This window comes from Myotis davidii, unplaced genomic scaffold (genome assembly GCF_000327345.1).
Source record: "Myotis davidii unplaced genomic scaffold, ASM32734v1 scaffold450, whole genome shotgun sequence".
NCBI classification, from domain to species: domain Eukaryota; kingdom Metazoa; phylum Chordata; class Mammalia; order Chiroptera; family Vespertilionidae; genus Myotis; species Myotis davidii.
The window spans coordinates 1,868,696-1,896,427 of record NW_006282385.1 but is presented as its reverse complement, the minus strand read 5'-3'; the positions used below and the strand labels follow the sequence as shown (position 1 = coordinate 1,896,427).

The 27,732-nt window shown below is 39.7% G+C and overlaps 1 protein-coding gene across 1 annotated transcript in view; it reads left to right on the top strand.

Annotated features, from left to right (window-relative positions):
- The first annotated feature begins 6,985 nt into the window (after window positions 1-6,985).
- Window positions 6,986-27,732, top strand: part of ITGBL1 (integrin subunit beta like 1) — a 199,171-nt gene continuing 178,424 nt past the window's right edge. The window contains exons 1-2 of the mRNA XM_006752925.2: window positions 6,986-7,322; window positions 8,173-8,390. Of these exons, the coding sequence (XP_006752988.1) occupies window positions 7,225-7,322; window positions 8,173-8,390 (316 nt within the window). The 5' untranslated portion in view covers window positions 6,986-7,224. The remainder of the gene's footprint in view (window positions 7,323-8,172; window positions 8,391-27,732) is intronic.

Genomic DNA, 27,732 nt, shown 5'->3' with positions numbered 1-27,732 from the left:
TTATCAACTGATTAACAGCATCATTTTATGAATTAAGAGTCTATTAGTTATGATAAAATAATATTGAAATGATAAATCTTTTTCCCCTGAAGTCAATGTAAACAACGTCTAGATTTGTTTCCCTAAACTTTCCCTTCAGCACCAACCAGAACTGTAAAAATACTCAGAAGACTGAAAGATTATTTCTTATCCCAAAGGCTACTAATATTTCCAGGTGTTTTTACTACATGGGAGGAAAAAATGCCTTCTGGTCCTCACTAATGTCTGGAAAAGATGTTAACTAAACACCTTTTTATTCCACAGCTCAGACCCAGCTGAAAAGTTCTTTTTCTTGGAAATTTAAACTTATTTTTATTGCTGCCTGGGAATATTTAGTCTTCCTGAAAGCTTTGGTGTACATTTGACTATTTGAAAACCTGGAAGCCTCCTTTTAACTGAAAATATTATCCAAGCGGGTTTTAAGTGAAATTAAGATTTTTAAAAATTCAAATTTGACTCTGGGTGATTGAACAATTAGTGTACATCACATATATGGAGAGTTTTATAGGAGCTGCTAATTATCTGACTCTGGATTAGCTTTCTTGTTTTTTTTTTCATGAAAAATATAATTTTCTTGCTGATTTTTATACTTTAGTTGCCTAAATTCATTTAATAACAGGGTGTAAATTCTTTCCTTCCATTTTACCTGAAACACTGTAATTTAGTTCAAATTACTGAATTTTATCAAAGTGTATTAAACTTTTAAAAGTCATTCATTCATTCTTTCATTCATTTATTTATTCATTCAATCAATCATTCTCTAAGCAAATATCTGTTGAGATGCTACTCTGTACCAGGTACTGGAGTTACAGCAAAGTACAAGGGAGCAAAGGTCCCTGAGCTCATGGAACTTGCATTTAAATGGGGAATGGTTGATTATACACAGAAAGTAAAATAAACAAAAAACCATAATGTTAGACCCTGGTAAGGGCTGCCAAGAAAATAAAACAGAATTAAGGGTGCTTGGTCAGGGCAGCAGCTTTAGGCAGAAGAAGGAAGGAAGGAAAGAAAAAAGGAGAAAGAAAGGAGGAAGGGAAAAACACAAACACATGTAAATAATAGATAAAATAAATAAATAAATTCTATATAATAAAAAGGTAATATGCAAAATGACCATCATGCCCTCACACAAGATCGCCGCCCCTATGTGGTCAAAAGATAACCATCATAAGATGGCCAGCTGGGGAGGGCAGTTGTGGGCAATCAGGCCAGCAGGAGAGGACAGTTCGGGGCAACCAGGCCTGCAGAGAGGGCAGTTAGGGGCAAGCAGGCCAGCAGGGGAGGGCAGTTGGGGGGTGACCAGGCCTGCAGGGAAGGGCAGTTGGGGCAATCAGGCTGGCAGGGGAGCAGTTAAGCGTCGATAAAGCTGGCAGGTGAGTGGGTAAGCAGTGATCAGGCAGGCAGGCAGGCAAGCGGTTGGGAGCCAGCAGTCCCAGATTGTGAGAGGGATGTCCATAGGGATCAGTCCTAAACTGGCAGTTGCACATCCCCTGAGGAATGAAAAATATTTTAATAGCTTTCCATTGTTTATAGCATAAAGCTAAAGTCCTCTATAATTTTATACAAGATACTTTATGTTTGGACTCTATTTCCATAATGCATGTTCCACCAGGATTCCCTGTCCAGGGCCCATGCACCCATCACCTAGCTGATGGTAGTATTGGCTGCTAATGCCTCACAGCTGCAGCCTTAACCAGGAATTGCCCTGCATGTCAGAAAAAGCCTCCACTAAAGTTGATCATTCATATCCAAGACAGTCTCCCCACTTGCAATAGTACTGACATCCTTATATCCCCTCCACTATGGAAATTGTAGAGCTGGACACCTTCATCACTGTCTTTCATATCAACAAGGCAAGAAAGACTCAAAGTTAAAAAGGCAACACAATGTGTGAGGTGTGAGGCTAAACAAGAAGTTTTTAAAAATTATTTAATTAACTTACTTATTTACTAGAGGCCCAGTGCATGAAATTCATGCATGGGGGGGGTGTCCCTCAGCCCAGCCTGAACCCTCTTCAATCTGGGACCCCTCAGGGGATGTGATGAAATTTGTATTTGATCTCCTAGGGAGCAGGATAAGGGTAGATACAAAGGATGAGAATGAATGTAGCAAGACTAGTCGGTAGTCTATAGCCATGGTGTACAAATAAAAGTAAACCTAAAGATGTTGAAGTGGGAGGCTAGATTACTAAGAAGTAGAATCAACATGATTCAGGGATTTACTGAATAATCCAGGCAAACAATAGAGAGGAACTAAAGATAGCTCTCAGAATTATGTTTATAAGAATTAGGTAAAAATGATATAATTAATAAAAATTGGGAATATGAAAAAAAGGATCTGATGTTATTTAGATTAATTTTGTATCTACACGATGTCAGGAGGATACTAAAGTTTACAAATGTCATGTGACAACTGATCCAGAAACCACTGCATCACCCAAATTCTCTGCTATTTAAGTATTACATCATTTCCAATGAATTTATTTATGCCAAAAATATATATTAATATATAATATGAATTGGGCACTATTGTAGGTGCTGGCAGAAAAGGTGTAAAAGCCAAAGTTTTACCTGGTAAACGAAAATTACTGAGACCACTATTGGGACTTTCCATAGGAATCTTATGAACACAATGAAGACATAGGTTGATTGCAGACAAAACAGGACACTGGTAAGTGGTTGGATTGTCTATTCAGTGTGTGCTGATGAAGGGATTGCCATGAGCTTAATAAAATTCTCACCTAAGTTTGGGCCTCAGCCTATTTTTTTCAAGTATGTTATCAATAATTTGGATAAAGAAGGAGAAAATGTATTCATCGTAATTACTTTTGACGGATGTGAGAAATATGAAATCGTATCAGATAAAATTGAACAAAGAAAATAACAACTTGTATTTTGGGGAAAATATACCTGTGAAAGCCCACTAATGGAGTAATGAGACAATCAAAAGTTAATTTGATCATCAGTTTATTAGTAGAAATATAGTATATGAACTGAGTGCTGAAAGTGCCAACCTATGAGTTAGACCTAGGCAATAGGACGCTCCCCTCCCTCCCCTGTCTTTGGAGTAGATGTTCTGCCCACTGTTCCAACAGGGGGAACAATTTTCAAGGACACAGCTTTGAGAGAGCAATGTGTTGTTGATAATATCTGGATGATGCATGTGACTGAACCCAATTAAGGCCTCTGTATAAACTTTTAAGATTCTGGTGGGAAGGTGTGGAGATCTATTTTTCTTGTGGCGATTACCCCAGAAAAGTCTCAATTCTCTTATTAAACTACGACATATGCATCTTGAGTGGCCTGACTCTCTCTTTGGTCTCTCATTGCCCTCTATGTATAGGAGCCAGTTTACAGAAAAACAATTCCACACACATTAGACAACCCCTACTTTATGGTCTCAGTTGTGCATGTTATACTTTACAGAAGCATCCACACCAGACAGAGCAAAAACACTCAGAAAATCAGAGTATTGAAGGCATAAAGTTGTAATACATGAGGAAGTGGTGATAAAAATGAGAATATGTATCTTGGGAAGTGTAGAATTATTTGGATAATATGATGGGACTGGGGTATCTATGTGTTATAGCTTAAAATATTAAGCTATGGCCAGGCTACATGACCTCTTGGAGTAGATCTAAAACCAAGGGGTAAAAACGTTAGAGCCACTTTTACAAAGAGTTGTGTTCTTCTGAATGTTTGTTTTCTTGATGAGTCTACCTAATCATTTGGCAGTTGTTGTTGCATATTGTCAACAAATATAGTTTTGAATTAGATAACCTTATTTTATTTTTATTTTCAATTTATTGATTTTTTTAGAGAGAGAGAGGAAGGAAGAGAGAAAGAATATTCAATTTGTTGTTCCACTTATTTATGCATTCTCTGGTTGATTTCTGTATGTGCCCTGATGGAGTTCGAACTCACAACTTCTGCATATCAAGATGACACTCTAACCAACTGAACCAACTGCCCAGGGCAGATTAGATTGCCTTTTCACCTTAAAAAAAAAATCCCTTGAATCCTTAGATTCTGTGATTTGTGACCTGAGGAGTCAAAGACTACATTCAAGGACTAAGATGTTCTCAATTCCTTTGAGTTTGGCTCCAGATGCTGGGGATCCTCCCAGGCTCCCCACACTGTGCGTCCACTACCCTGGCTTTTCTTCAGAGCTCTCACGGGGTCTTCAGGGTCAATGAGAGACTCGGGGCCTCCCATTCAGCAATGGAGCTCAACATCTGCTCTCACAAGAAGGCGTGTTCTTGAAGTTTCTGCAAACTGGGAGACGGGAGATAGTAGGCATTAGGACTTTGGCAGAAGAACAAAACACCAACAAAAAGTTTGCTAAGAGGAGAGAATTTTAAGTTGGTCTTTTTATTTTGACAGAGTTTTCGTGGACCCAAGGCTTTCTACTGAGTCAGCCACAATAAAACTATTTCAACTTACTGGGAATATTATTTCTGTCACAGTAATATAATGATCAGAACATTTAAATGTTTTCAGTCACTAGTACATACTATCTTTACGTCACAGCAGCATACTCTTAATGATAATACTTTTTATTGCACACCACACTATGAAAACATCACAAGTCAAAGACATTTCTTATAATTCATGAAAGAAATGTTCAAACATCAGGTCCCAATTTCACAATGATTCTTTTTTTCCCTCAGAAAATATGCAAACAGTAAGTAACTCATGACTCATTTATTAAAAGTCCCATGATTTCAGTGTAAATTCCTAGTGAGGCTTTGGAATTGAGGCTTCCTTTCTACTGTTCCCATAGTCTCTGAGTCATCAAGGTTTTTAGACATTGGCAGGAGAGCCTGCTCCTACATCTCATAGTGTGACACGTGGCTAGGAGGGAATATAATGGCAGAACTTGAACTGTGAGTGAGTGTAAATACCGTGCTTAGACCCAGGCATCGGGGCCCCAGCCCTCAGCCCTGGACTCTGCAAGGCTCCTCCAATTGTGATGTGCAAATAGATTTATCAGGATGTTGTTAAAATACACCTTGTGATTCCGGAGGTCTGGGGCTGGGCCCTGAGAATTTACATTTCTAACAAGTTCCCAAGTGCTGCTGCTGCTGCAGGTTCACAAACCCACTTTGAGAATTACTGGTTTAATGACTCCCTCTGTCTTTCCTCCAGACACACCCCCTCCCCATAAGGTGAGTCTTTCATGCAATGCCGGGAACCTGCCAACCCAAAGCCTATGTCATTCCTTCTAAAGCAGGACTCCAAGAATTCCCTTCCCAGGTCACTCTGTGGCCTATGCACACCTCTCCCCAGTCTATTCGCCCCATGGTAGATCCAGCCACCAGCCTGTACATGCCAGGGTCTGAGGGCTGAGGAAGGACAGCTATGTGGAGGAGTCTTAGCTGTGGGCTGGAGTGTGCCCCAGGCAGAGCTCCTCCTGGTGCAGATTGAGGCTGAGGAAGAGAGAGCGAAGGCGTGGGCTCCAGCAGGCAAATGTTGGAATGGTCTTATATCTGTTTATATAACTGACAGGGAGAAATCCCATCCTTTATAGCTTATTCCAACTTTAAGGTCCTAGAACCACAGCTTGGATGGTTCTATTCATGAGAAACCATTGCATCCAAGTGCTCTTCTGAGAACATGGGAACAATGTTTTCCTCCTTCCCATATAACCCTCCACAGCAATTGTCCCCAATGACCACACAATTTAAGGGACAGTGTGTAGTGTGTGGGGTTTGAGATGCCACAGATTTTAACTGAAATCTCGCTTTAACTTCTTGTGTGATTTTGAGAGTGTCAGTTACTTTTGCACAAGAGGCCATTCTTTGCCCTCAGTTTCTTGATCTTTAAAATGAGAATACAAATGCTTTCCTACTCTCTTGCACCTCTTCCCCATTTACACCCAACTTCTACTTTATCCTTCATTCATTAGCTCAAATGCCACCATACTGATTAGATCAGGTGCCTCTAGATCAGTGGTCAGCAAACTGCGGCCCCTTGAGTGTGGCTCTTCCACAAAATACCACCTGTGGGTGCGCACATACAGAGCGATTGAAAGTTCGTGTCCACACTCAAGGGGCCAAAGAGCCGCATGTGGCTCGAGAGCCGCAGTTTGCCGACCACTGCTCTAGATAATCTGGAAGTCATTGCACTTTTTCATTGCATTTGCAAACCTTTGTTCTTTAATATTTGTCTTTTTGTTTTGATTAATGTCTATTAACCCACTGGATATCAAGAGCAGGGGTCATGTCTCCTTAATTTCCTTAATTGTGTCCTCTCTACGTGGCACAGAGGCCGGAACCTAAGAGATGGTAAATCCATGCTTGCTAAATGATAAATGATCAAATGTTTGGTTATTGTCACAATTAGAGATAAAATATACTAAGTGACTGGCACATAGTAGGTGCTTAATAAATGACATGGATGAGTTTTCAGTGAAATTGATATTATAATTAGACATTTTATCTTGTTTCCTCATACTTGATTCATGGAGGGAAATGGGGTGAATTTGGGACAGCCACGATTTGAACTGTCCAAGTCAAGAAAAAAATGTGGTGCGATAAACTACTGGCTTGAACAACTAGAATCATGATACACTTTTCAAAGGCTTCAGAAATGAAAAACCCACGATTTAAAACCCAGGGAAAAAGTACAAGTAAAAGTTGTTGTTTTTGTTTTTTTTTGTCAATGTTGCTAGTTCCTCAGAACTCATGCCCCAAACAGTGCATCTTCTTAAAAGACATGTGGTGGGTAACTCCTTTACCCAAGTCCTCACGCTGACATCCTGTGCCGCCTCCTCCCCCTGGCTTCTTGGGGCTTATTTTATCTGTCCCTTCGATATCAGCCAGCCCAAATATTATCCTGTCAGATATTTCTGGGGCCTGTACTTGAAGAGATATTTCTTTTTTTTAATGTCAAAATAAACCATCTGCTTGTACAACTGTTTCTAATTACTTTCCTGCCTAAACTCTCCACTTGAGGGGTTTGGCACCAGCTCCCCGCCCAGAGCGGTGCTGCTGCCCAAATCTTCACAGGCGGCTCATCAAGGCACTTGCAGCTCCCGGCAGAGCCGGAGTGTCGGTGTGTCCGTCTGCCCTGCCTTCTGCCGGTGGCACCCCGCCCTCCTGCAGCCCCCCACCCCCCACCCCTCCCCCGCGGTGAGCCCCTCCTTGCAGAAGCACAGCTCGCCTCCACCGCCCGGGAGCTCAGCATGCGTCCCGGGGGCTTCAGGAACTTCTTGCTGCTGGCGTGCTCCCTCCTCTTCGCGGGGCTGTCAGCTGTTCCTCAAAACTTCTCGCCATCTCTGAGGTAAGTTTGGTTTGTTATTCAAGACAGACTTGCCCTGCTTTGTGCGGCAGGGCTCGAGCCTGCAGGATGGCTGCCCTAAGGAAGTTGGACACAGGGTGAATGTTTTCAACCTGCTCCCCTTCCTTTCCTTGTATGTATGCTGTGCGTGGCTCCGCTTCTGTTCTTGTTGCTTGCACTTTGGAGAAAAGAACCACCGAATAAATAAATAGTTTCCTCCTCCGCCAACGCACATCTGGAGGAATTTCTGCCATGAGTTGAAGGTAGTTCTCTCTGTGTGTATCTATGTGTTACATTTTGTATTACATTTGTCAGAGACTTGGAGGAGGCACATTGCAAAGCTAAACTTTTAAAAAGTATGGTTTATAAGCACTGCTTAATGCAACTCTAGAAAGCTTTGTGTCTTATGCTCTCATAACCTGGATGGCCCTTTCTACATATTCATTTCTTCCTTTTCATGAAATAACTGCCCTGGCCATCAGGTAGTAATGGGGCTTTTCAAAAATAACTGAAAAGGCAGCGAAGTGTCATACTTTGCATTAATCTGTATTTCATCTTAATGTGCATGTAAGATTCGGGCACACACTTCCCGGGGGCGGGGCTGGATCACCTCTATCCAACCGGAGATGGCCCTGTGCCCAGGTGGGCAGGTCATTTCGGGTCACGGTCATTTCTCAGGTGATAGCTTATGGGTGGTGCCCCTTGCCGGGGGTGCCAGGCCACTTCTAGAGGAAGCGTGGCCCCCAGAGCAATGCGGGGCCTCGTGGGGTTCTGTCTGCACCTGGGTGGGCTCGGAGCAGCAGGAGCAGTGTCCGTGCTTGACCGGGGCCTGCTGTGGTTTGTCGCCCTGCAGAAGCGGGTCAGGCGCCACGTGCAGGCTGTCCCGGGCCGAGTCCGAGCGCCGCTGCAGGGCGCCCGGGCAGCCCCCAGGGGGCGCTCTGTGCCACGGCCGGGGCCGGTGCGACTGCGGGGTCTGCATCTGCCACGTGAGCGAGCCGGGCGTGTACCTCGGGCCCCTGTGCGAATGCCACGACTGGGTGTGCGAGACCTACGACGGGAAGACCTGCGCAGGTAAGGGAGGGCGCCGTCTCCTCTCGCTGACTCCCCCGCACGCGCGGGGGCCGGGAAACCCTTCCTTCCGGGGTTGCTGCCTCTCCCCACAAGGGGAAAGGGCGGAGAAGAGAAGGGAATGACCTCTGCTCACAGCCCCCGCCCCAGGAAGTTACTGCCATCCCAAATGTATCCTTTTGTAAGTCAATTCTGGAATTATGCATGATAATACTTTCCTCCACCCTAGGGTTCAAACTTCAGTGGAAATAATATTTACAAAACTCATTCACTGTCTCTATTTTAGTTTCCTGTTACAGAGGGAACCTCCCAACTTCCTCACAAATGGAGTTATTTTGCTGGGTTCCCCACTAACGTCAATCATAATATTTGCAGAACATAAGCCTGAGTTTTATGTTTATGAGGGCAATACAGGGAAATACCATTTTCCTAAATTCCAGGGCGAGGCAGGCGGTGTCTTTGAGCCCTGATTGGCCCTCTCATACTTAGGATATAGTTCACAGATATAAGTGCGTATCAGGAACTGTGATGGGGAAAACATAAGTCGTCCATATTTACTTAGAAGCGACTGCTTTTGTGTTGTTTTAGCTGATTGAAATTTTTAGCTGCAATGAAACTTGTTATTTTGTAAGGGTGGAGTGAAAATAAGTTCATTGCCTTGCACGTTTTTAAAAAACATATTTTTATTGATTTCAGAGAGGAAGAGCGAGGGAGAGATAGAAACATCAATGATGAGAGAGAATCATTGATCGACTGCCTCCTGCACGCCCCACACTGGGGAGCGAGCCTGCAACCCTGGCACGTGCCCTGACCAGGAATTGAACTGTGACCTCCTGGTTCATAGGTCGATGCCCAACTACTGAGCCATACCGGCTGGGCATCTTGCACATTTTTAAGTGATTTGGGCCCTGATTTTGGAAAGGGTCAAGGTATTTCTTTAGAGAGAACACCCCACCCTCTACCAGTTTCACCTAAATATACCATTTACTTAATGCCAAGAACCTCAATTAGGTCATTGTGAATGACACAGGCACTCCATTAGTATAAGGACAGCATAACGCATTCCAACCAGGGTTTGGCATATTTGTAGGGGGAAAAATATCACAACTTATTTACCCACAATATGTCTAAGAATAGAGTCCAACGCTAACATGCAGAGATAAAAAATATGTTTATAGCAAAATGCTTTTTTTTTTTTTTGACACCTGGGCCCAGGAGAGCATAGAGGGAATGCTTAATATGCAGGCTGCTTGGCAGTGGAAAAAATAGTCATATAAGTAATTCAGATGGGCACAGGTGCTTCTATGTGATTTGTTTACCCTAGGAAGGCTGTAGCTCAACCCTTTAAAAACAGTGAATGCCACAGCTTGTTATTTTAACTTCATCACTCCCATAAGCTTCAATACTTAGCTTTGGAATGAAAGCTAAGTATTGTCTAATATTTCATTCCAAATTCCACTTCTACCCTGCTTTTCTGGATTTTATTGCCTCTGGCAAGGCCTCCTCAATATCATGAGTTCTGAATACATTTCCTAAAGGGCATTTTCTATTGTTCTTTCATTGGAAAAGAAGAAGTAAGATGCGGTCTTCAACCAGTGAACCAGTCAGCAGATCATCAGCTAAAATCAGAAGAAGCTGCTCTGGTTCCTCTCTTTAAAATTCTGCAGACGGAACGCTGTGGTATACAGTGTTCTTGTTCATCTTCCATGGAAAGTGATTTGTTGTTTAACCATGACATCTTAGTCACTGCATTCCTTCCTCCCTGATAGAAAATGCAGTACTGAGTCACCCATGGCTTTGTTTGCTTGTGTGTTCATTCCTGTAGAAGGCAGTCTATGTCTCTTCATTTCAAGGTCGAATGAAATAACTGTTCGTTTTCCATTCGCGTCACTCTGACTGATGCCCTTTGAGGCCTGTGTGACAGGGCGTGGTGCAGAATCTGCCCCTGCAAATGCTCTGACTCTCTTTGCCTGGTCCAACGAGGAAATCCTTACATACAGACCACAGGACTGCCTTGCCAGCTTGCCCACTTGTTCATTGCTTTAAATTTAGCTTCTCAATTTCATCTTCAATTGTTCCCCTCTAGCTGTTTTGCTCAGTGGATAGAGCGTCGGCCTGTGGACTGAAGGGTCCCAGGTTCGATTCCGGTCAAGGGCACATGCCTGGGTTGTGGGCTCAATCTCCAGTAGGGGACCTGTGGGAGGCAGCCAATCAATGATCTCTCTCATTATTGATGTTTCTATCTCTCTCTCCCTCTCCCTTCCTCTCTGAAATCAATAAAAATATATTAAAAAAATAAAGAAGTAGTTCCAATATTATAGCTAGTAACATTGAAACATAGCAGGTTGTTTTTTTTAAAATATATTTTATGCATTGCTGTAATAATATTATGTTTTACACATATACACATATTAATATGTATTGAGCACTGACTTTGCGCAAAACACTGTTCTATGTGGTTTACAGATGGTAAACCTCACAACAATGATGTAATATAAGTCCTGCTCTTATCACATTTTACAGACAACGAAATCAAGTTTAAGTAACCGCCCAAGTTCACAAAGCTGATTTAAATCCTGGAAAATTTCCTCCAGGGGACAAAGTATTAACCACTCTAAGATACACGACCAGAGCAGAATTTTATTTTCTTCACAGAGGTTGGACAGGTCTCTGGAAGCTACTCTATTTCCAAAAAGTACTTACAGGGGCTTATCCTAGAGGTGAAGGCCCAAGTGCCCATCCTATATAATAAAACCCTAATATGCAAATTGACGAAACAGCAGAACGACTGGCAGAACGACTGGTTTCTATGATGCACACTGACTACCAGGGGGCAGACACTCAACACAGGAGCTGCCCCCTGGTGGTATTCACACAGGAGGAGCACCGCTCAGCCAGAAGCTGGGCTCATGGTTGGTGAGCGCAGCGGTGGTGGCGGGAGCCTCTCCCATCTCTGTGGCAGCGCTAAGGAGCAGTGAGCCAAGCGGTAAGGAGCAGCAAGCAGGCAAGCAGTAAGGAGTGAGGGGTCCTTGACTGTGAGAGGGCACAGGCCAGGCTGAGGGAACCCCCACCCCAGTGCACAAATTTCATGCACCGGGCCTCTAGTAAACCATAAAAGACAACCTGCTGCCCTAGCTGGTTTGGGTCAGTGGATAGATAGATGGATGGACGGATGGATGGATGGATGGATAGATGGATGGATGGATGGATGGGTAGATGGATGGATGAATAGATAGATAGATAGATAGATAGATAGATAGATAGATAGATAGATGAGAGAGAGAGAGAGAGAGATGGCTTGGCTTTGTATTTGTTGGGCATTTGACTCAGTGAAGGCAATTTAGTTTTCTTAGTGTAGTCTGGTCCTGTTGTTATTGATCCAGAACTCAAAAGGTCAAGCAAGGATAGCTATTTTGGCCCAGGCTCACAGCAGCTGTATGAGATACGCCATGCCCTTTTAAAGTTAGGTCCGTTGGGATTCTAATGCTGTGAATCACAAGAAACATAGTTATTTTAGTTTGCGCTGATTGAAAGTGATCGCATTTACAAGATCACAAGTGGTCTATTTCTTCCAGTATTCACTTGTTCCTGGCCCATGCATCTTCCTTAGACTTCAATAGCATGAAGCCTGGCCCAATGATTGGTCCTGCGGGTGTTATATTCTAATAAGGAGTAACCTAATTTTGGTGAAGTATGTCTTGGAGAATAGTAAAATGTTTGGTTACATAAAAAAACACCTTTCAGTTAATATTTCAAGGCATCCCTGAAAACCCCCAACAGCTATGATTACACTTAAATAAAATAATTGGTTTCTTAAAAGTTATTTTCTAATCACTTTTAATATAAGTAGGTCTACAGTTGTATATTAAACAGTTTATTCTTATATTATTTTTAAATTATTTTCCATGCTAACAAATGTAAACCTACTTTTGCCATACCCGCGTATATGTATGATATATATATATTTATCACCTAAAAGAGTTTCAGTTTTGCCCAGCTGGCATGTCTCAGTGATTGAGCATCGACCTATGAACAGGAGGTCATGGTTCAATTCCCAGTCAGGGCACATACCTGGATTATGGGCTTGATGCAGGAGGCAGCTGATCAATGATTCTCTTTCATCATTGATATGTCTCTCTATCTCTCTCCTCTGAAATCAATAAGAATATATTTCAAAAAAAGAATATATATTTTTAAAACAGAGTTTCAGTTTTAATAACTGGGAAGAGCTAACTGAATTTAGCAAACACTTATGACATGCTGTATATCTCTGTTTGCTATTGAAGAGGGACAGAAAGTTGAGGAGAGCTTCCCATTGAGTAGGGGGGACTACTGAAGAATTATATTATGAAGAATATAATTTCTACAAATTTCTTTGAGGATTCCTTTAAGGCAGAAATCAAATGTTGTGGTATTGTGGTTAGGCATTCTGCAGAATGTGGTAGCACATCCATCTTTAAGTAGGAAGGTTTTTAGTCCAAAAGGTGGGCTGTAGGAATTCTGAGTGAAGAAAAGTTCAAGCAAAGGCATAGAGGAAGAAAAGTATGTGGGTGTGTTTGGGGAATAGGGAGGGGTTCTAGGTGTGGCGTGGCTGGATCCAGGGCTGTGGGAGAAGTAGCAGATACATGGAAAGTTATAGATGGGTATTCTGTGGAGGACTTTGAACGTGGATGTGAGTTTGTGCTCAGGTAAACAGCATACGGGAGCCATGAAGTGGCTGAACATGGGAACTGTGGTTAGTGCTCGAACTCATGACAGGTATTGTGGTGCCTGAGGGCACGCAAAATGGGGTAGACACTCAAGGGGAGGAACTCTGTTTAGATGCCACTTATAGTCCAACTGAGAGAGAATAAGGTTTGAATTGTGATGAATTTTAAACACTTTGAAACCTGCTCCTTAACACCCTCTCCAGTAAAGGAATGTGTTGAACAGGCAGACTCGGATTGCCTCCTTTCATGTATGGGCATTTTCATTGTGGTCCTAACATCTCCTGTAGTTTCTATTTATTTAATTTTTAATTCTCATCCAAGGATATGGTTTTTTGTTTGCTTGTTTTGTTTTTGAGTGAGAGGATAGTACAGAGAGAGAGAAACACCAATTTAAGAGAGAAACATTGGTTGGTTGCCTTCCATATGGGCCCCGATTGGGGATAGAACCCGCACACGTTTTGGTGTATGGGCTGACACTCCAATCAACTGAGCCACCGGGCCAGCGCTCCTGTATTTTTGGAGAATGCATTCAGGAGTCCCCCACTACTAGCTCACTCACCCACTCTGTGCAGTCCTCTTGTTCGAGCCCTACCCTCCCTAGGTTCATCCAGTTTGGATAAGTGTACCTTGTCTTATGCCCAGTGACCCATAAAACTAAAGGTTTCCATCCTCAGGAAAGTGCCAGACCTGCACACCACTTTCTCTCAATGCACACCACTCTGTAGCTCCACCACAGAGACCAAAATACATTGTCTTTGAGCCAGGCCATTCCCACACTTTGATAATCTAAGAAGGATATTTATCATATGATGGTACTTAGGTCAAATAGTGTCAATAGTGACAAGTTCAGCAGTTATTTTTTTTAGTAAAATTGCCCCAAAAAGAAAGAGGAACATATGGGAACAAAATTATTAATGTTACAAGTTTTAAATTTGCAAAGCATAAACCTCCTTCATAGGGTTCTCAAAATTCAATATATTTTGAGACATGATGCTAAAAGTGACATCCCATGTCTCTTGAAATCATAACATCCCCTCCCCAAACAAACAAACAAACAAACAAAAAACTGCTCAGCTCTCTGGGCCTCAGACACAGATGTTAAATCTGACCAGTGACTCCTGGTGCTCAGGGTTTGGAGGTGGGTAATCAATGCCATAGAAACAGAGATCCCAGGTATAGCCCTTTGTCTGAAGAATTTCCTGTCTGAGGAGTTATGACGTGAGACAAGACATTTTCCTAAGTTCTATCTCCTGGTTCATGGGTCGATGCTCAACCACTGAGCAGCACAGGCCAGACCCTTCCCTCTTCCTAAAGCTAAGTATGGACGTGGAATAAAATCCTGGCCAAAAAGAAGTAAGCAGACGGAGCGGACTTGCAGAGGTGTTTGTTTTGCCTGTGCACCTTTCTCCACCTGGAGTTCCAGCAGTCCTTTGAATCAAGAGATGAATAAGGTGGCCACCGGTGAGGCTGGCTCAGCACACAAAATAGGAATCTGGCTTTGCGGGACTGGGGAGCTGCCATACCAGTCCCAGACAGCTTGCCTCTGGACTACTTTTGCACATAAGAATAATAAAACTTTTATCTTGTTTGCCCCTGTCATTTGGGGGTTTCTGTCATTAGCAGCTAAGGGTAAACCTATTTGAAGCAATGGTTTTATTCAAGGAGTTCAAAACTATTAAAATAAAGCAAGCGTAGAGTATGCATAGTGATTGAGAGCTTGAGTTCCTGAGAACAGCAGGGCTGGGCTTCATTCACACCAGTTCACCTGATATTTAGACTTCGGCTGTTTGGATAAACTCCACAAGACTCCGTTTGTTCTTCTCTCCAATGGGGTCTAATTAACACCCTGGGGAGGGTTATTGTAAAGTTTAAATGCTAAATGAAGCACTTAATAAAATAACTGACACATAACCATCATTCTAAATAGTAGCAATTATGACTGTGTTGTTATTAAACCCAGAATCTCTAAGAGGATTATTCTAAGAAAAAAGGGAAAACATCTAAGCTTTAAATGTACTATAAGTAACTAAGTGAACAGTGATGAGCGTATATTCCCTGGACCTCTTTTTAAAGTTTTATTTGTGTTGATTTTAGAGAGGGAGGAAGGGAGGAGAGAGAGAAACATTGATGGCTGCCTTCTGCATGCCCCCCACTGGGGATCGAGCCTGAAACCTGGGCTTGTGCCCTGACCAGGAATTGAACGGTGACTTATGATGCCCAGGATAACACTTAATCAACTGGGCCGCATCAACCAGGGTCCTGATCCTCTTAATATGCTCGATATAATCTAATTTTTTGCTTGGCAGTTTTTAGAAGGTTACTATTTCTAGGAAATTGTGGTGTAATACTTAAAAATCTGGTTTACCAGAAATTAAATGACCATAGAAAATATAAAAATTATTTATGTATTTAAATGCTTAAATTTTTAAAATTTATCAGTATATTTAAAAAATATTAAAATACAATGCATGTTTGCTACAAAAAGTCAAACAATATATATGTGTGTAAATAAAAATTAATACAGTGGAGATGAATTTTGTGTACAGAACAGGTTCTACATCAGCACATTTGAAGTTTTGTGGTTTGTTTTTTTAATGTGTTTTTATTGGTGTTTTTAGAGAAAGGAAGAGAGAGAGGGAAATATCAACGTGAGAGGAACATTTCCAATTGCTTCCTATAGGCAGGGATTAAACCTGCAAACTGGGTATGTGCCCTGACCAGAAATTGAATGGGCAACCTTTTGGTACATGGGGCAATGTACAACCAACTGAGCCATACATGCCAAGGTTAGACATTTGAAATTTAAATAATGCCCTGACAAATATCTAAAGAAGGCTCTGTGTTTGAGTTCATTACACTGTCTCCAGCACAAGAAATACTAGGAAATAAGTGTTTACTCCATGACTGGAAGGCCATTTTGGTTTGGGGCTCGGTATTAGATAAGTATCAGGTGGATTGTTCTTTTGGGGCCCCTCAGCCTGGTGAGATGCTCAAAGTAGGAGATATACACCAAGAACCTCAGTCCACAGAGGTAACATCCCTTTCACACTCCCATTTCACACCCACTTGGGGCCTCTGCTCACCAAATGGAATGGCAGAATCTCTACACAGCTAAAATTCTTATTTCACCTCCCTTTATTGCCAAATATATATGTTAAATGACTAAGCTCATATGATTGAATTCAGGTAAATTAAATATGTATGTGTGGGACTCCCCTCTAGTCTATCTCTTAATCACAATGTTTGGAATCAATCAACATTAAATTTAGGGTGTATACTTTCATATTTCCCATAGTGATATAAATATTAGAGGCCCGGTGCATGAATTCATGCACCAGTGGGGTCCCTCGGCCTGGCCTGTGGGATTGGGCTGAAACCGGCTCTCCGATATCCCCCAAGGGGTTCTGGATTGTGAGAGGGTGAAGGCCAGGCCAAGGGACCCCACTGGGGCACGATCGGGGCTGGGGAAGGACACGGGAGGTTGGCCAGCTGGGGAGGGACCGCAGGAGGGTCCCAGGACATGTCTTACCCATCTTGCTCAGTCCTGATTGGTCAGACCCCAGCAGCAAGCTAACCTACCATTCGGAGCATCTGTCTCATGGTGGTCAGTGCACATCATAGAGAGCGGGTGAGTGGCCTTAGCATATCATTAGCCTATAATGCTTTGATTGGTTGAACAGATGACCGGACAACCAGACACTTAGCATATTAGGCTTTTATTATATAGGATAGAATGTGTGTTAAACACACATACATATACACACATATGCACAGCTATGTTTCTCTCTCTCTTGCTTTTTTCTTTAAAAATATATCATGGCCTTCATTCTCGTTTAATGATATGTATAATTAGGAATTTTAATAGGCATAAGATGTTCTATAGTATGAATGTATTAGTTTGTTAAACTGAGTATTACTGAGCATTCTGGTTGTTTCTGGTTTTTGTTTATTTTTTTAATATATATATATAAGAGGACTTTAAAAAGTATTTTCAAATGCCAATTTAACATTGTACAGATACACACATACAGTTCTGGCTCTTGGACCTACATGCAGACATTTCTATCAGAGGAACTTGGGTTCGAAGGCACAAGGGAGGAAGAAAGGGAGTCACCAGCCAATAGATGTGTTAATAAAAGTGTCTTCAAACATTGCTGATCTCAGCAAAGGGAAACTTCAGATGAGGTGAACTGGGATATCTGAAGCCTTTTTTTAAAGGAAAATTTAGATTCTAAGCCCGGTGTGGGATTCAAGGTCAAGAGTCACATCTGAGAAGGGGAGAAGTGTAGTATTGCTGGTGCTGAGAGTACCAGAGGGATTTTCCATGGCATTTTCAGGCCTCTACACAGGTAAATTCTCAAGATATTTTCCATTAACTCTTAAATTGATAAGGATAGAGAGCTGCAAGAAGGTTGCAAATCTCATTTTCTTTGGAAAAGAATGCTTTGTCTTTTCAAAGATCATATTTCCTGGCAAATAAGAAACTATATTTTGTAATAGAACTCATTCTTCTGTCTGCTCTAAATAATCTTAGTTAAGCCTGGGTAGAAGAATGACGGCTTTATAAAGGGGCAAAAAAATAAGATCTTTTATAAAGATGCTCACTGGTTTGACCTTGTGTCACCCCAGGCATAACTTGTGAGGTAAGATAATTTTCTATGCCAAAACACCTATCATCCTAATTATACATAGACTAGTTCAAATACGTACTTATTCCAAGTGGATAGTTACCCACTCTGTTTTCCTGTTTTATTATTGTATCCACATACTTCCTACGGAATGGCAGGCTAAAACTGTTTTTTAAAAAAGGTCAATGAGTTTTGGTACTGCTTAAAAACTTTTATGGCAAGGCATTAACTGTAAATTTGTGAGTCAGTTGGGGTGGTAAGGATCAAAATTAGAAAATCAGAACATGGTAACTATATTTCCCAATTGGTCACTACTGCTCTTTCAAAACTATCATTTTCTGCTGTGCAAAATAGTTAAACAAAACTAGTTATTTTTTCTAAACAAAGTGACTTGGCCATTTAAGTATTTTCCTCTTCAAAACACAAAAGACAAATTACAGACTTTTGTTTTTTGTTTTCTTAGTCAACACCATTAGTTATATAAACTTCAAGAGCAACTTGACATGTAAATAATTAATTTGTTTTAAGAAAGAAATTGTTTGATCTATTAGCTATGTACTGGATAGACTTCTCTCAATTGCTGCTTGGATGGATTTGAACCTTAAAATTAATGCTGCATAAGCAATGGATGCAGACAACAGGGGTGAGGGTGAGGGCAGGACTGGGGGGATGAGGGGACAATGGAGGGATAAGGACACATTTATAATACCTTAATCAATAAAAGAAAATAAATAAATTAATTAATTAATGCTGCATTAGTAATGCAAAAGAATAATGGGAAAACATCTACTTATATTTGAGTATGCTTTGCTAGAAAATATTTTTGTACATATGACTTCATTCAATTCTTATATATCTTTTAAGAAGTAGTCAAAATTATTATTCTCCAACTATCATACTATGTAATTGAGAAGAAATCGTTAGATGGTTGCTCTTCAAGCACATTAAAGTTGTTCTGAAACCATATACTTAGGTAAATATTTTCATAAATTTGAAGTTCTAAAATGATAACATAATTGTAGAAACCTCATTTTTACATTTAAAAATATATATATTCTGTTGACATTTTTTTTCATGGAAAAGCAGATTTGGACCCTCATTTCTGTCTTATGTCAGAGAAGTACATATCGAAGCTCAAATAGTGAGCAGAACACCTTATTCATTTACATCAAAAGAAATTCAGGTAACAAAATCACTTAAATTACTTGTCATACCAACAAAGAGCATTTTTCTTAGCTGTAATTGAAATTCTTAGAATGATTGCATTTAGCACCAACTATTATCCAAATAAGGATTCTCTGGAGTCAGCAATGGGAGAAATTCTTTCATAATCTTTGGTTTTCTTTGTCTATAAAAGTGAAAGAAGCCAAAACCGGTTTGGCTCAGTGGATAGAGCGTCGGCCTGCGGACTGAAAAGTCTCAGGTTCGATTCCGGTCAAGGGCATGTACCAGGGTTGTGGGCACATCCCAGTAGGAGATGTGCAGGAGGCAGCTGATCGATGTTTCTCTCTCATCGATGTTTCTAACTCTCTATCTCTCTCCCTTCCTCTCTGTGAAAAATCAATAAAAATATATTTTAAAAAAAAGTGAAAGGAAAGCTAGATAGGAGAGTTGAGTGTATACATTTGTTATTCCATGGATATTAACTAGTGTTATTTTGTGTATTACATATTTGGCTATTCTGAATAGATGACATTAGATATTATCTTTTGCACTTATGAAATCAAACTATTTGTAATATGAAATCTAAAAATACCAATACATGGGAATTTTAATATGCATATCCTCTTTGAGAACAAAGAGATTCAAATGAACAGAAATGCATGGGGAGGGAAGAAAGGTGTCTATAGAAAACTGAACAATTTTGATTGGATCATCATGAGAGTTTATTTGTACTTTGAAAATGAGTGTGTCAATCTTTGGGTTGTGACATGAAGGCTTCTGGGGACATCCTACAAATGTCATTCATCAATCTGCTTGGGATTCCTGAGATTCTACTGCTTCCAAACATCATTCCTGCCACTTTGTCAGGTGTAGGATTCTAAGACTCATGAGTGGCAATGCCCTGATCTGTTACTAATAGAGTCTTTATTGAATCTAGTCATCTTTCCTTTGAGAAAGCTAAGTGAGCAGGTTTGGATAGGATGGAAGTGCAGAGGCAGAGCGCTCTAAATAGTGCTTAGGAATTGGAAAGAAAAACGGACTGTTCTATCTCCACTAAAATTACTTATGCTGTGACTTTGAGCAAGTCACTTGACTTCTCTGAGCCTCAGTTATTAAATTCAGCAAAAATTTATTAAATATCTCCAAAATATGTCTAGAGGAGGACAGGGCATTGGTAGCTGGGGGACTAGAACCATCAGAAAGAAGCAGGAGCTGAATCCAGTGAAACTGCAGGGTTAAGGAAGGGGTGGAAAGACTTCCCTTGCCTACAGGTGATCACTAAGGAGAAAAGCCCTGTTACCTTCAGCTCACCTTGAAAGCTCTACTATTTTTGAGAATTTTCAGAACTTTAATTTCCATCAATTATTATTTAATGAGTTCTCAATGTGTGCCTGGTATTGTAATATAGGCATTAATATTGTATAGAGTGGATTTGGTGTTTAATTCCCAACTATCTGCACAATCTATTAGAGTATAATAAAATAATATTTATGTGCATATTAAAATTTGTCCCCTGAATGTGAAGGTATCAAAAATTATAGTATTTGCTACACTTTCCATAGACAAGTTAACTAGTCAACCCAGCATGAGTTTGAAGAACAATTAGTAAATAATAAGTATGGGGTATTTGGAGGAGAATAGCAAGGTCTAGAAAAATATTCCTTGGAATATAGTTAAAAGTTGTTTAATTATAATAATGTATCCCATATTGTGATTATGAAATTGAAACATGGTAATGATGATACAGTTAACATTTATTTAGGATTTGCTGTATGCTTCTTGTGTGGTGTTAAATTCTCACAGTCAGCCTATTGGTTAGGTCATCTTGCCATTCTAAAGATAAAGGCCCGAGCCTGAGCCTGAGAAAGATTAATGGAACATTTATGATCACATTTTGTTTGACATCAAAAGCTATGCAGTCACCCCTATATTTAGCACAGTGCCCCCAAAATATTTGAATTCCTTTTCTGCAATTTTGAGTTCGCATATGCAGTATTAATACACATTAATTAAATGTGTGTGCTTTTCCAAATGTGGAAGTGCGAGAGGCAGGTTATTGAGAATAATTCAAAGGGAAGAATTCTGTGGTTCAAAAATTGACTCTGCCCATTATGAACTATATGATCTTGGAAAGTTAATAAACTTTCTTGTGCCTCTGTTTCCTCATCTCTGTGTTAGTGTGAAAATAAGGACTCCGGAAAATCCCTGTATAACAAAAATAACCTTACTTTTGTTATAGATTTTATTAGGCTATTTCCATATAAGTACAATTCTGTACTCCTCAAAGGCAGGCATGAATTTTATCTAATCCTCTCTCTTAGGGCTTTATTGTTATTGATATAAGAATGCTCCATTACAAACCAGCCCAAAATTCGGTGGCTTATCGAAAAGAACCAGAACTAATAGTTATGTGTTATTCTTGGGTGTGCAGTTCAGCTACAACTCCGCTGGGCTCAGGTCTGGTCCACATTCTCTTCATGCTCTTCAGGGTAGGCTTATATCATGATAGATCACAGTAACACTGGAGGGTGAGAGGAAATACTGGCTATTTCTAAGGCTTTGTGTAACTGTACTTCATAACCACATACCATTAGGCAAAAGGAGCCACATGGCCAACTCCGGTGTCTATGCTCTGCTTTCTCCCGTGCTCTGCAAGATGGCGTGGCAGGAGGGAGTCAAGTTGTTGACAGCAATAATCTGTCAACCACAGGATTTAACAGAGGCTTCAAATATGGTGGCTTCTCAGTGAAATTAGTTGATTGATGTGATTGTGAATATCTGACTGACACTTAAATTTATTTTGGAGGTAAGTATGTTTTGTTTTTAAATGTACCTAAATTAATTACATAGAAAATTATATGGCATCCTGAGGATCTTTGGGGGGGGGGGCAAGAAAACTAAAAAGTAAAAATATATCCAGAGCTAATATACAATGAGGGAATTTATCTCAATCTCATGAAAATAAATCCCTTAAATATAGACTTAATGTCCTAAGGGTCAAAGGAGAAGTGTTCATTTCCACTATACTTAAATTTACTCAATATGTCATTTTATGGCACTGTCCACCTGATCTTTGTATAAATGTGTGTGCCAAATGTCATAAAACTGGTTTGGTCAAAACCAAACTATTGATACATGTCAATGAGAAAGGTTCAATAATTTCTGTTTTCATATGAACATTCAGTAAGCCATTATCTACCATTAGTTAAATTACTCCCTTTAATTTTCACATATTTTCTACCTTAAAAGAATAGTTCATGGTAATTATTGATGTATAAGGATTTCTTAAAGCCCTTTTATCTGTTGTTTTCTGGTAACTCTGTGCCTTAATTGGTTCTTTTCCTTTATGCTTCTTCTGATGTTAATTTAAAAAAATATTTTATGGCTCTGGCCCATGTGGGTCAGTTGATTAGAACATCATCCTGTACACCAAAAGTTGGCAGGTTTGAGTCCTGGTCAAGGCACATACCCAGGTTGCAGGTTCAATCCCTAATCCAGAAGAGGCAGCCCATCAATGTTTCTCATATCAATGTTTCCCTCTGTCTCAAAAAAAATCAATAAACATTTTTAAAAGAATATTTTATGTAGCATATGTTTGATTCCTTCAATAAGTTATTTTTGAAATTTCTTTCATCTTCTGTGAACCTTTAAAAAGCATAGGAACCAGTCAACATATTTCATATTATTTAGATTTCTCTTTTTCAGATTAAAAAAACACTAGAATTTAATTTACTTAAGAATAAAGGAGAATGTAAGGAGTTGTAAATTGTGTGAGCTGTCAACAAAATCATTGGTTGGCTAGCCAACCAGTGTAAACTAATTGATAACACTGTTAGGTAGTTAATTAAGAGGAAATGCAGAATGTATTTCCTCTTTCTAATGAGGGACTGTAGGTCCTTTAGGGACTAATTTTTTCATAATGTTTGATTAGTTTTAAAATTTAAAATACTTAGTTTTATTGGAAGCTCATAGAACTATAAATATTTTTGACAAAAATATGTGTATAATTGTTAGAAAGGTTGTATAAATTAGTCACCATCTTTAAAAGCTGAAACTCTGAAGATGGACTGTTTTCTTATATATGAAGAGCCAAGGACTTATATACAGATATAAAATAAGAGATGTACATATTTGTGTTGTATGTGTTCAATTTTATGTTATTTGTTTGTTCAAGCACCATGTATTTATTAAGCAACTGCTGTGGCTCAGACCCTGCATTGGTAGCTGTAGGGGTTATAAATATTAAAATATATGATTATTTTCCTTGGGAAATGTAGTAGTAGGTTTAAATTATAGTATTCTGAATTATTAAAGAGGTACAAAGTGCCTCACACATGGGGAGTTTGAGCTGTTTTGAAGATGAGTAAGATATTGACTAGTGGATGTGAGAGTACTGGCATTCTAGTTAGGGGGCAAAAATAAGCAAAATTTGAAGGTAAAACACAATGGGCTGTAGATTTGCTTGCTTATGTCAATGGATTTTTTCTGAGAGGTTATCCGAAAGAAGCCTGCAGGGATAGGTGGGAACAGCTCATAGAGAGCCTTTCAGTGCAAAAAAAATGACTGGACAGTCCTTGGCAGGCAATGGTGAGCGGGTAATTTCCTTTTCCAGACAGAAGTTTCAGGGACATTGATCTTAGGATAAGTGAAAAGAGAAAAGTTTTTAAATGGAGGGAACAACGAGAAAGTTATTTTAGTAGCCAAGAGTGAGCACTAATAATGTGAATGATGTCGTTGTCCATAGAAAGAAAAGGGAAAGAATGATGTTAACTACATCGTTATATGATGGACATGACAGAGGTAGGAAACCGTGCTGGGGAGATGGTGGCAAGATTTAACTGGTAAATGTAAACTATTATGGTCATACTGGTTTTCAAAGAGTCTGAATCCTGCCACCTCCCACCCGCTCCCCAGAGTCCTGGGCCTATTTATCACTAGAAATTAAAGGGTTAAATCTCTGCATATGGAGAGAACTCTTGCCCTGCTCTGGGACTAAGCACTGGTACCTTTCCTCATTCAAATATCTCCTACCTGAGAGATTGGCGGAAGCTATATTGGGGTTAGAAATAGGAAGTTGAGAGGGCAGTGTTTTTGAGAGCAAAGGGATGAGGAGCAATTGTTCATAATACAGCCCTCTGAAGGTGGCAAGTGGTGGCTGAAAACTACATGAATTCCCAAAGATTGCCCATTTATCGCATAATGAGCATGTCCTAGAACAGTGATGGCGAACCTATGACAGGCGTGTCAGAGGTGACATGCGAACTCATTTTTTTGGTTGATTTTTCTTTGTTAAATGGCATTTAAATATATAAAATAAATATCAAAAATATAAGTCTTTGCTTGCAAATATCAAAACATTTCTATATGTGACACGGCACCAGAGTTAAGTTAGGGTTTTTCAAAATTCTGACACGCCTAGCTCAAGAGGTTTGCCATCACTGTCCTAGGAGCTGAGAAAATTTTAAGAAGTTAATGACCCCTGATCTCAACTCATTTTCTCACAAATATTACATCTAGATAAGTTGTTAGTTATTTAAATACCTATTTTTATTTGTGGATGTCTAGGACACTTTGACTCTTTAGATACAGGTAACCATTTTTTGGGGGGGGGAATTTGAAAGGTGAATGAGAAGTGAAATTATACGTTGTATGGTAAGCAAACAGTAGTTACAACTCTTGAGTATAGTGTTATTTTTACTGTACTCAAAATAAAATAGTAACTGTCTTAATTATATTCATTATGTAAAAATAGCTTCAATTTTAAGTCAGCAATGAAATTCCTTATGCAAATATCAGAAACTTACAACATTTTCTATGGAAAAAAAATCTAGGTATTAGTTTTTTTGTGTATACCTCCAATATTTCATTACAAGATGCTACGAAATTTAATTTTGGTATATCATGAAGTATGAAAAAACCCTAAATATACTATGAAATCTTATCTATTCTGTGTAATAATTTCCTCATGACTTCCCTTCCTATACTTTTAAATGTATATGCACTAAATAAGATGGAATAATTCATGCTTATTTGGGAGGTAGGTGTCTTTCAGACACTCAGGTATATTGTGTAGGAAACTTTTGGGGGTCCAAGTAATAGAAAACCCAACCCAAACATGTGAAAGACAAAAAAATCACTATTTATTGGCCCACTTAATTGAAATAGCCCAGTGATTTCCAAAATGTGGTTCTTGAGCCAGCATCAATTGGGGACTTGTTAGAAATGCAAATTCTGAGGCCCAACCCAGATTTACTGGACCAGAAAGTCTGACTGTGAGGCTCAGCCATCTGCTTTAACAAACCCTCTGGGTTGTTCTGAGGCATAGTACTTTCAGCAATAAAGATAAATTTAAAATTTTTGAGCATTAGTGGTCTAGGACTATATCTTTCTTTAGGTGCAACTCAATTTAGGGCTCAAAGGATTCCACCAGGGTATGAATGTGGGCTCTGCTACCCCTGGGATAGTCCCATTTCCAGGTTTCACATGGTGGCCAGTGACAGCTGCAGATACCTGTTAACTCAGCACCCTGCTCAGTGGACAAGAGAAATTATTTCACCTCGAGTGGAGTGTTTAATATCAGACACAAATCTGGATCTACATAGGGAAATGAAGAGAACTAGAAATGATCACTACAGTGTGTCAATATATACAATTTATTTTACTTGTATTCACATCTCTTTTAGACAGAGCGAGAAGTATGTAACTGTGAAGAGGGCCAAAGTCAGGGATGAGATATTGGAAAAAAAACAGGAGATTAGGTTAGTGGGATAACAAAGACTATTTGGGAAGTAGGGAGAAATGGTAAATAATGCAAATATGCTACATTGGTTTCACATTTTAATAGACTTGCAGCTTTCAAACTTCATAAGCTATTTAAATGTCGTGTTTAATATTATAAAATAATGATAATTTTAATTATTCATGCTAATTGCTATTCTCTATGGCTATATTACTATTCATTTATTCAATCAATGCATGTTTATTTAGCACTGTAAGGGACATAGGCACACCCAGTATTCCATATTCCACTTAGGTTAGTTTTACACATAAAACATGACTATACTAGATTTTTTTTTAATGCTTTCTAAATTGCATCAGTCAAATGGCAAAAAAAAATCTAAAAATATGTAAAGAACTACCTAAATATATTCTTAAGGTCAGTATTTTATAATAAAATTTTCTTTATAATATGTCTTTCTAAACCTTGAATTTGTTTTATCACTGTCAAGTACTCCCAGTGTTTTTAATAACCTACCTTATATTTTGTTACTATATCTGTATTGGGTAAAAATGCCCAGGTTTACCATATTATTTGAGCACATTAAATATTGCAAGAGAAATGTACACTTATGGCTCCAAGGCAGGTGTTGTGATCCTGTCAAATCACTCAAGCTAATTTCGAGCCATGTCAGGTCAGTTGCGGGGAGACATTTAAGCAGCACAAGAAATCATATGGAGCCTGTTGATAACAGCTTGTCCTGTACTGTGACCCAAAATAATACCAAGCCTGCCATATTACCAACCCTCTTGTTCAAATAGGAGGCCCATATTGGAGGTTTATAACACCACTAAAAGAAGAAAATTAGGATGATTTAAAAATATGGTTGCAATTATTGAAAATTTGCCACTGAAAATATAAATAAAATTGGCAATTCTATATAATAAAAGCCTAATATGCAAATCAACCAAACGGTGGAACAACCGTTGGAATGACTGGTTGCTATGATGCGCACTGACTACCAGGGGGAAGATGCTCAATGCAAGAGCTGTCCCCAGCCCACAGGCCCCAGGCCAGCCAAGGTGGGGGCCCCCTGATTGTCCTGCCAATCGCCCCACAGGTTGGCCCTGATTGCCACCCAGGCCTAGGGACCCTACCCATGCACAAATTTCATGCACCCGGCCTCTAGTTGTAATTATATTTGCAAAAACATTCTTTTAAAATAAATATTGTATGTATAGCTAAATTACTTCAGCTCTGTTTTACAAGCTTTGGTGATCATAGAAATTAATTGTGTTTTTCTGTCATCAGTTTCCTAAGCCCCTATTTTGGAGAAGTGCATTTCATAAGTGTGCCTATTTAATCTGCGTCCCAGGTAACTGAATGCTCAGACATAGTATGTTGGCAAATCTCTGGCCTAAAATAAGGAATTTGTATACTTTTCAAGTAAATGAATATGGGGAGCTCATATAAATATATCCAACCTTAGCTAATAAATTTCATTTCCTTTACATAGTGTTCCCCTCAATATTTCCAGTATTCCAACTGGCACCAAACATGGGGAACACTATGTAAAGTATGTGATTTTCTAACCACTCAGCTGTGTACCTGAAACCAATACAAATTTAAAATTGAAAGAAAAAAATTGCATTTCTCTAGAGTTCATTTAGATCAGAAAGAAGGGTCAAACTTCCTGGCTTAAATAACGCCAGGAACATAGATGAAGGGTTAATAGGTCTATGTTCAGTGTGAAATTGGCATAGAAGGAGTGCTGCATACAGCAATGCAGAAAGATTGAGGCCAAGGAAGTGGTGATACTAGAAATACTGGGGTTCTGAGGAGAACATCAAGTGGGTCGAAGTTGGTCATGAAAGAGGGGGTAAAGAGGAGGAAATTGAGGGGGGCCTTAGTAAATGGAGATATTGATATTTCCAAAAGGATGTTTAGATTATACATGCCAAACCTTTCAAACCAAAGCGCCAGTGCCCTTGCATTGCCATTTTGGGGGAGTGTACAGTCCAAATGAGGCTGTTGTTAAATGAGTCATTGCTGTCTGCTCATTCTTTATTGTCATTGTAAAGGGAGTTTAGTTTTTAGCTTGACATACACATTCAACTGAGTCTATA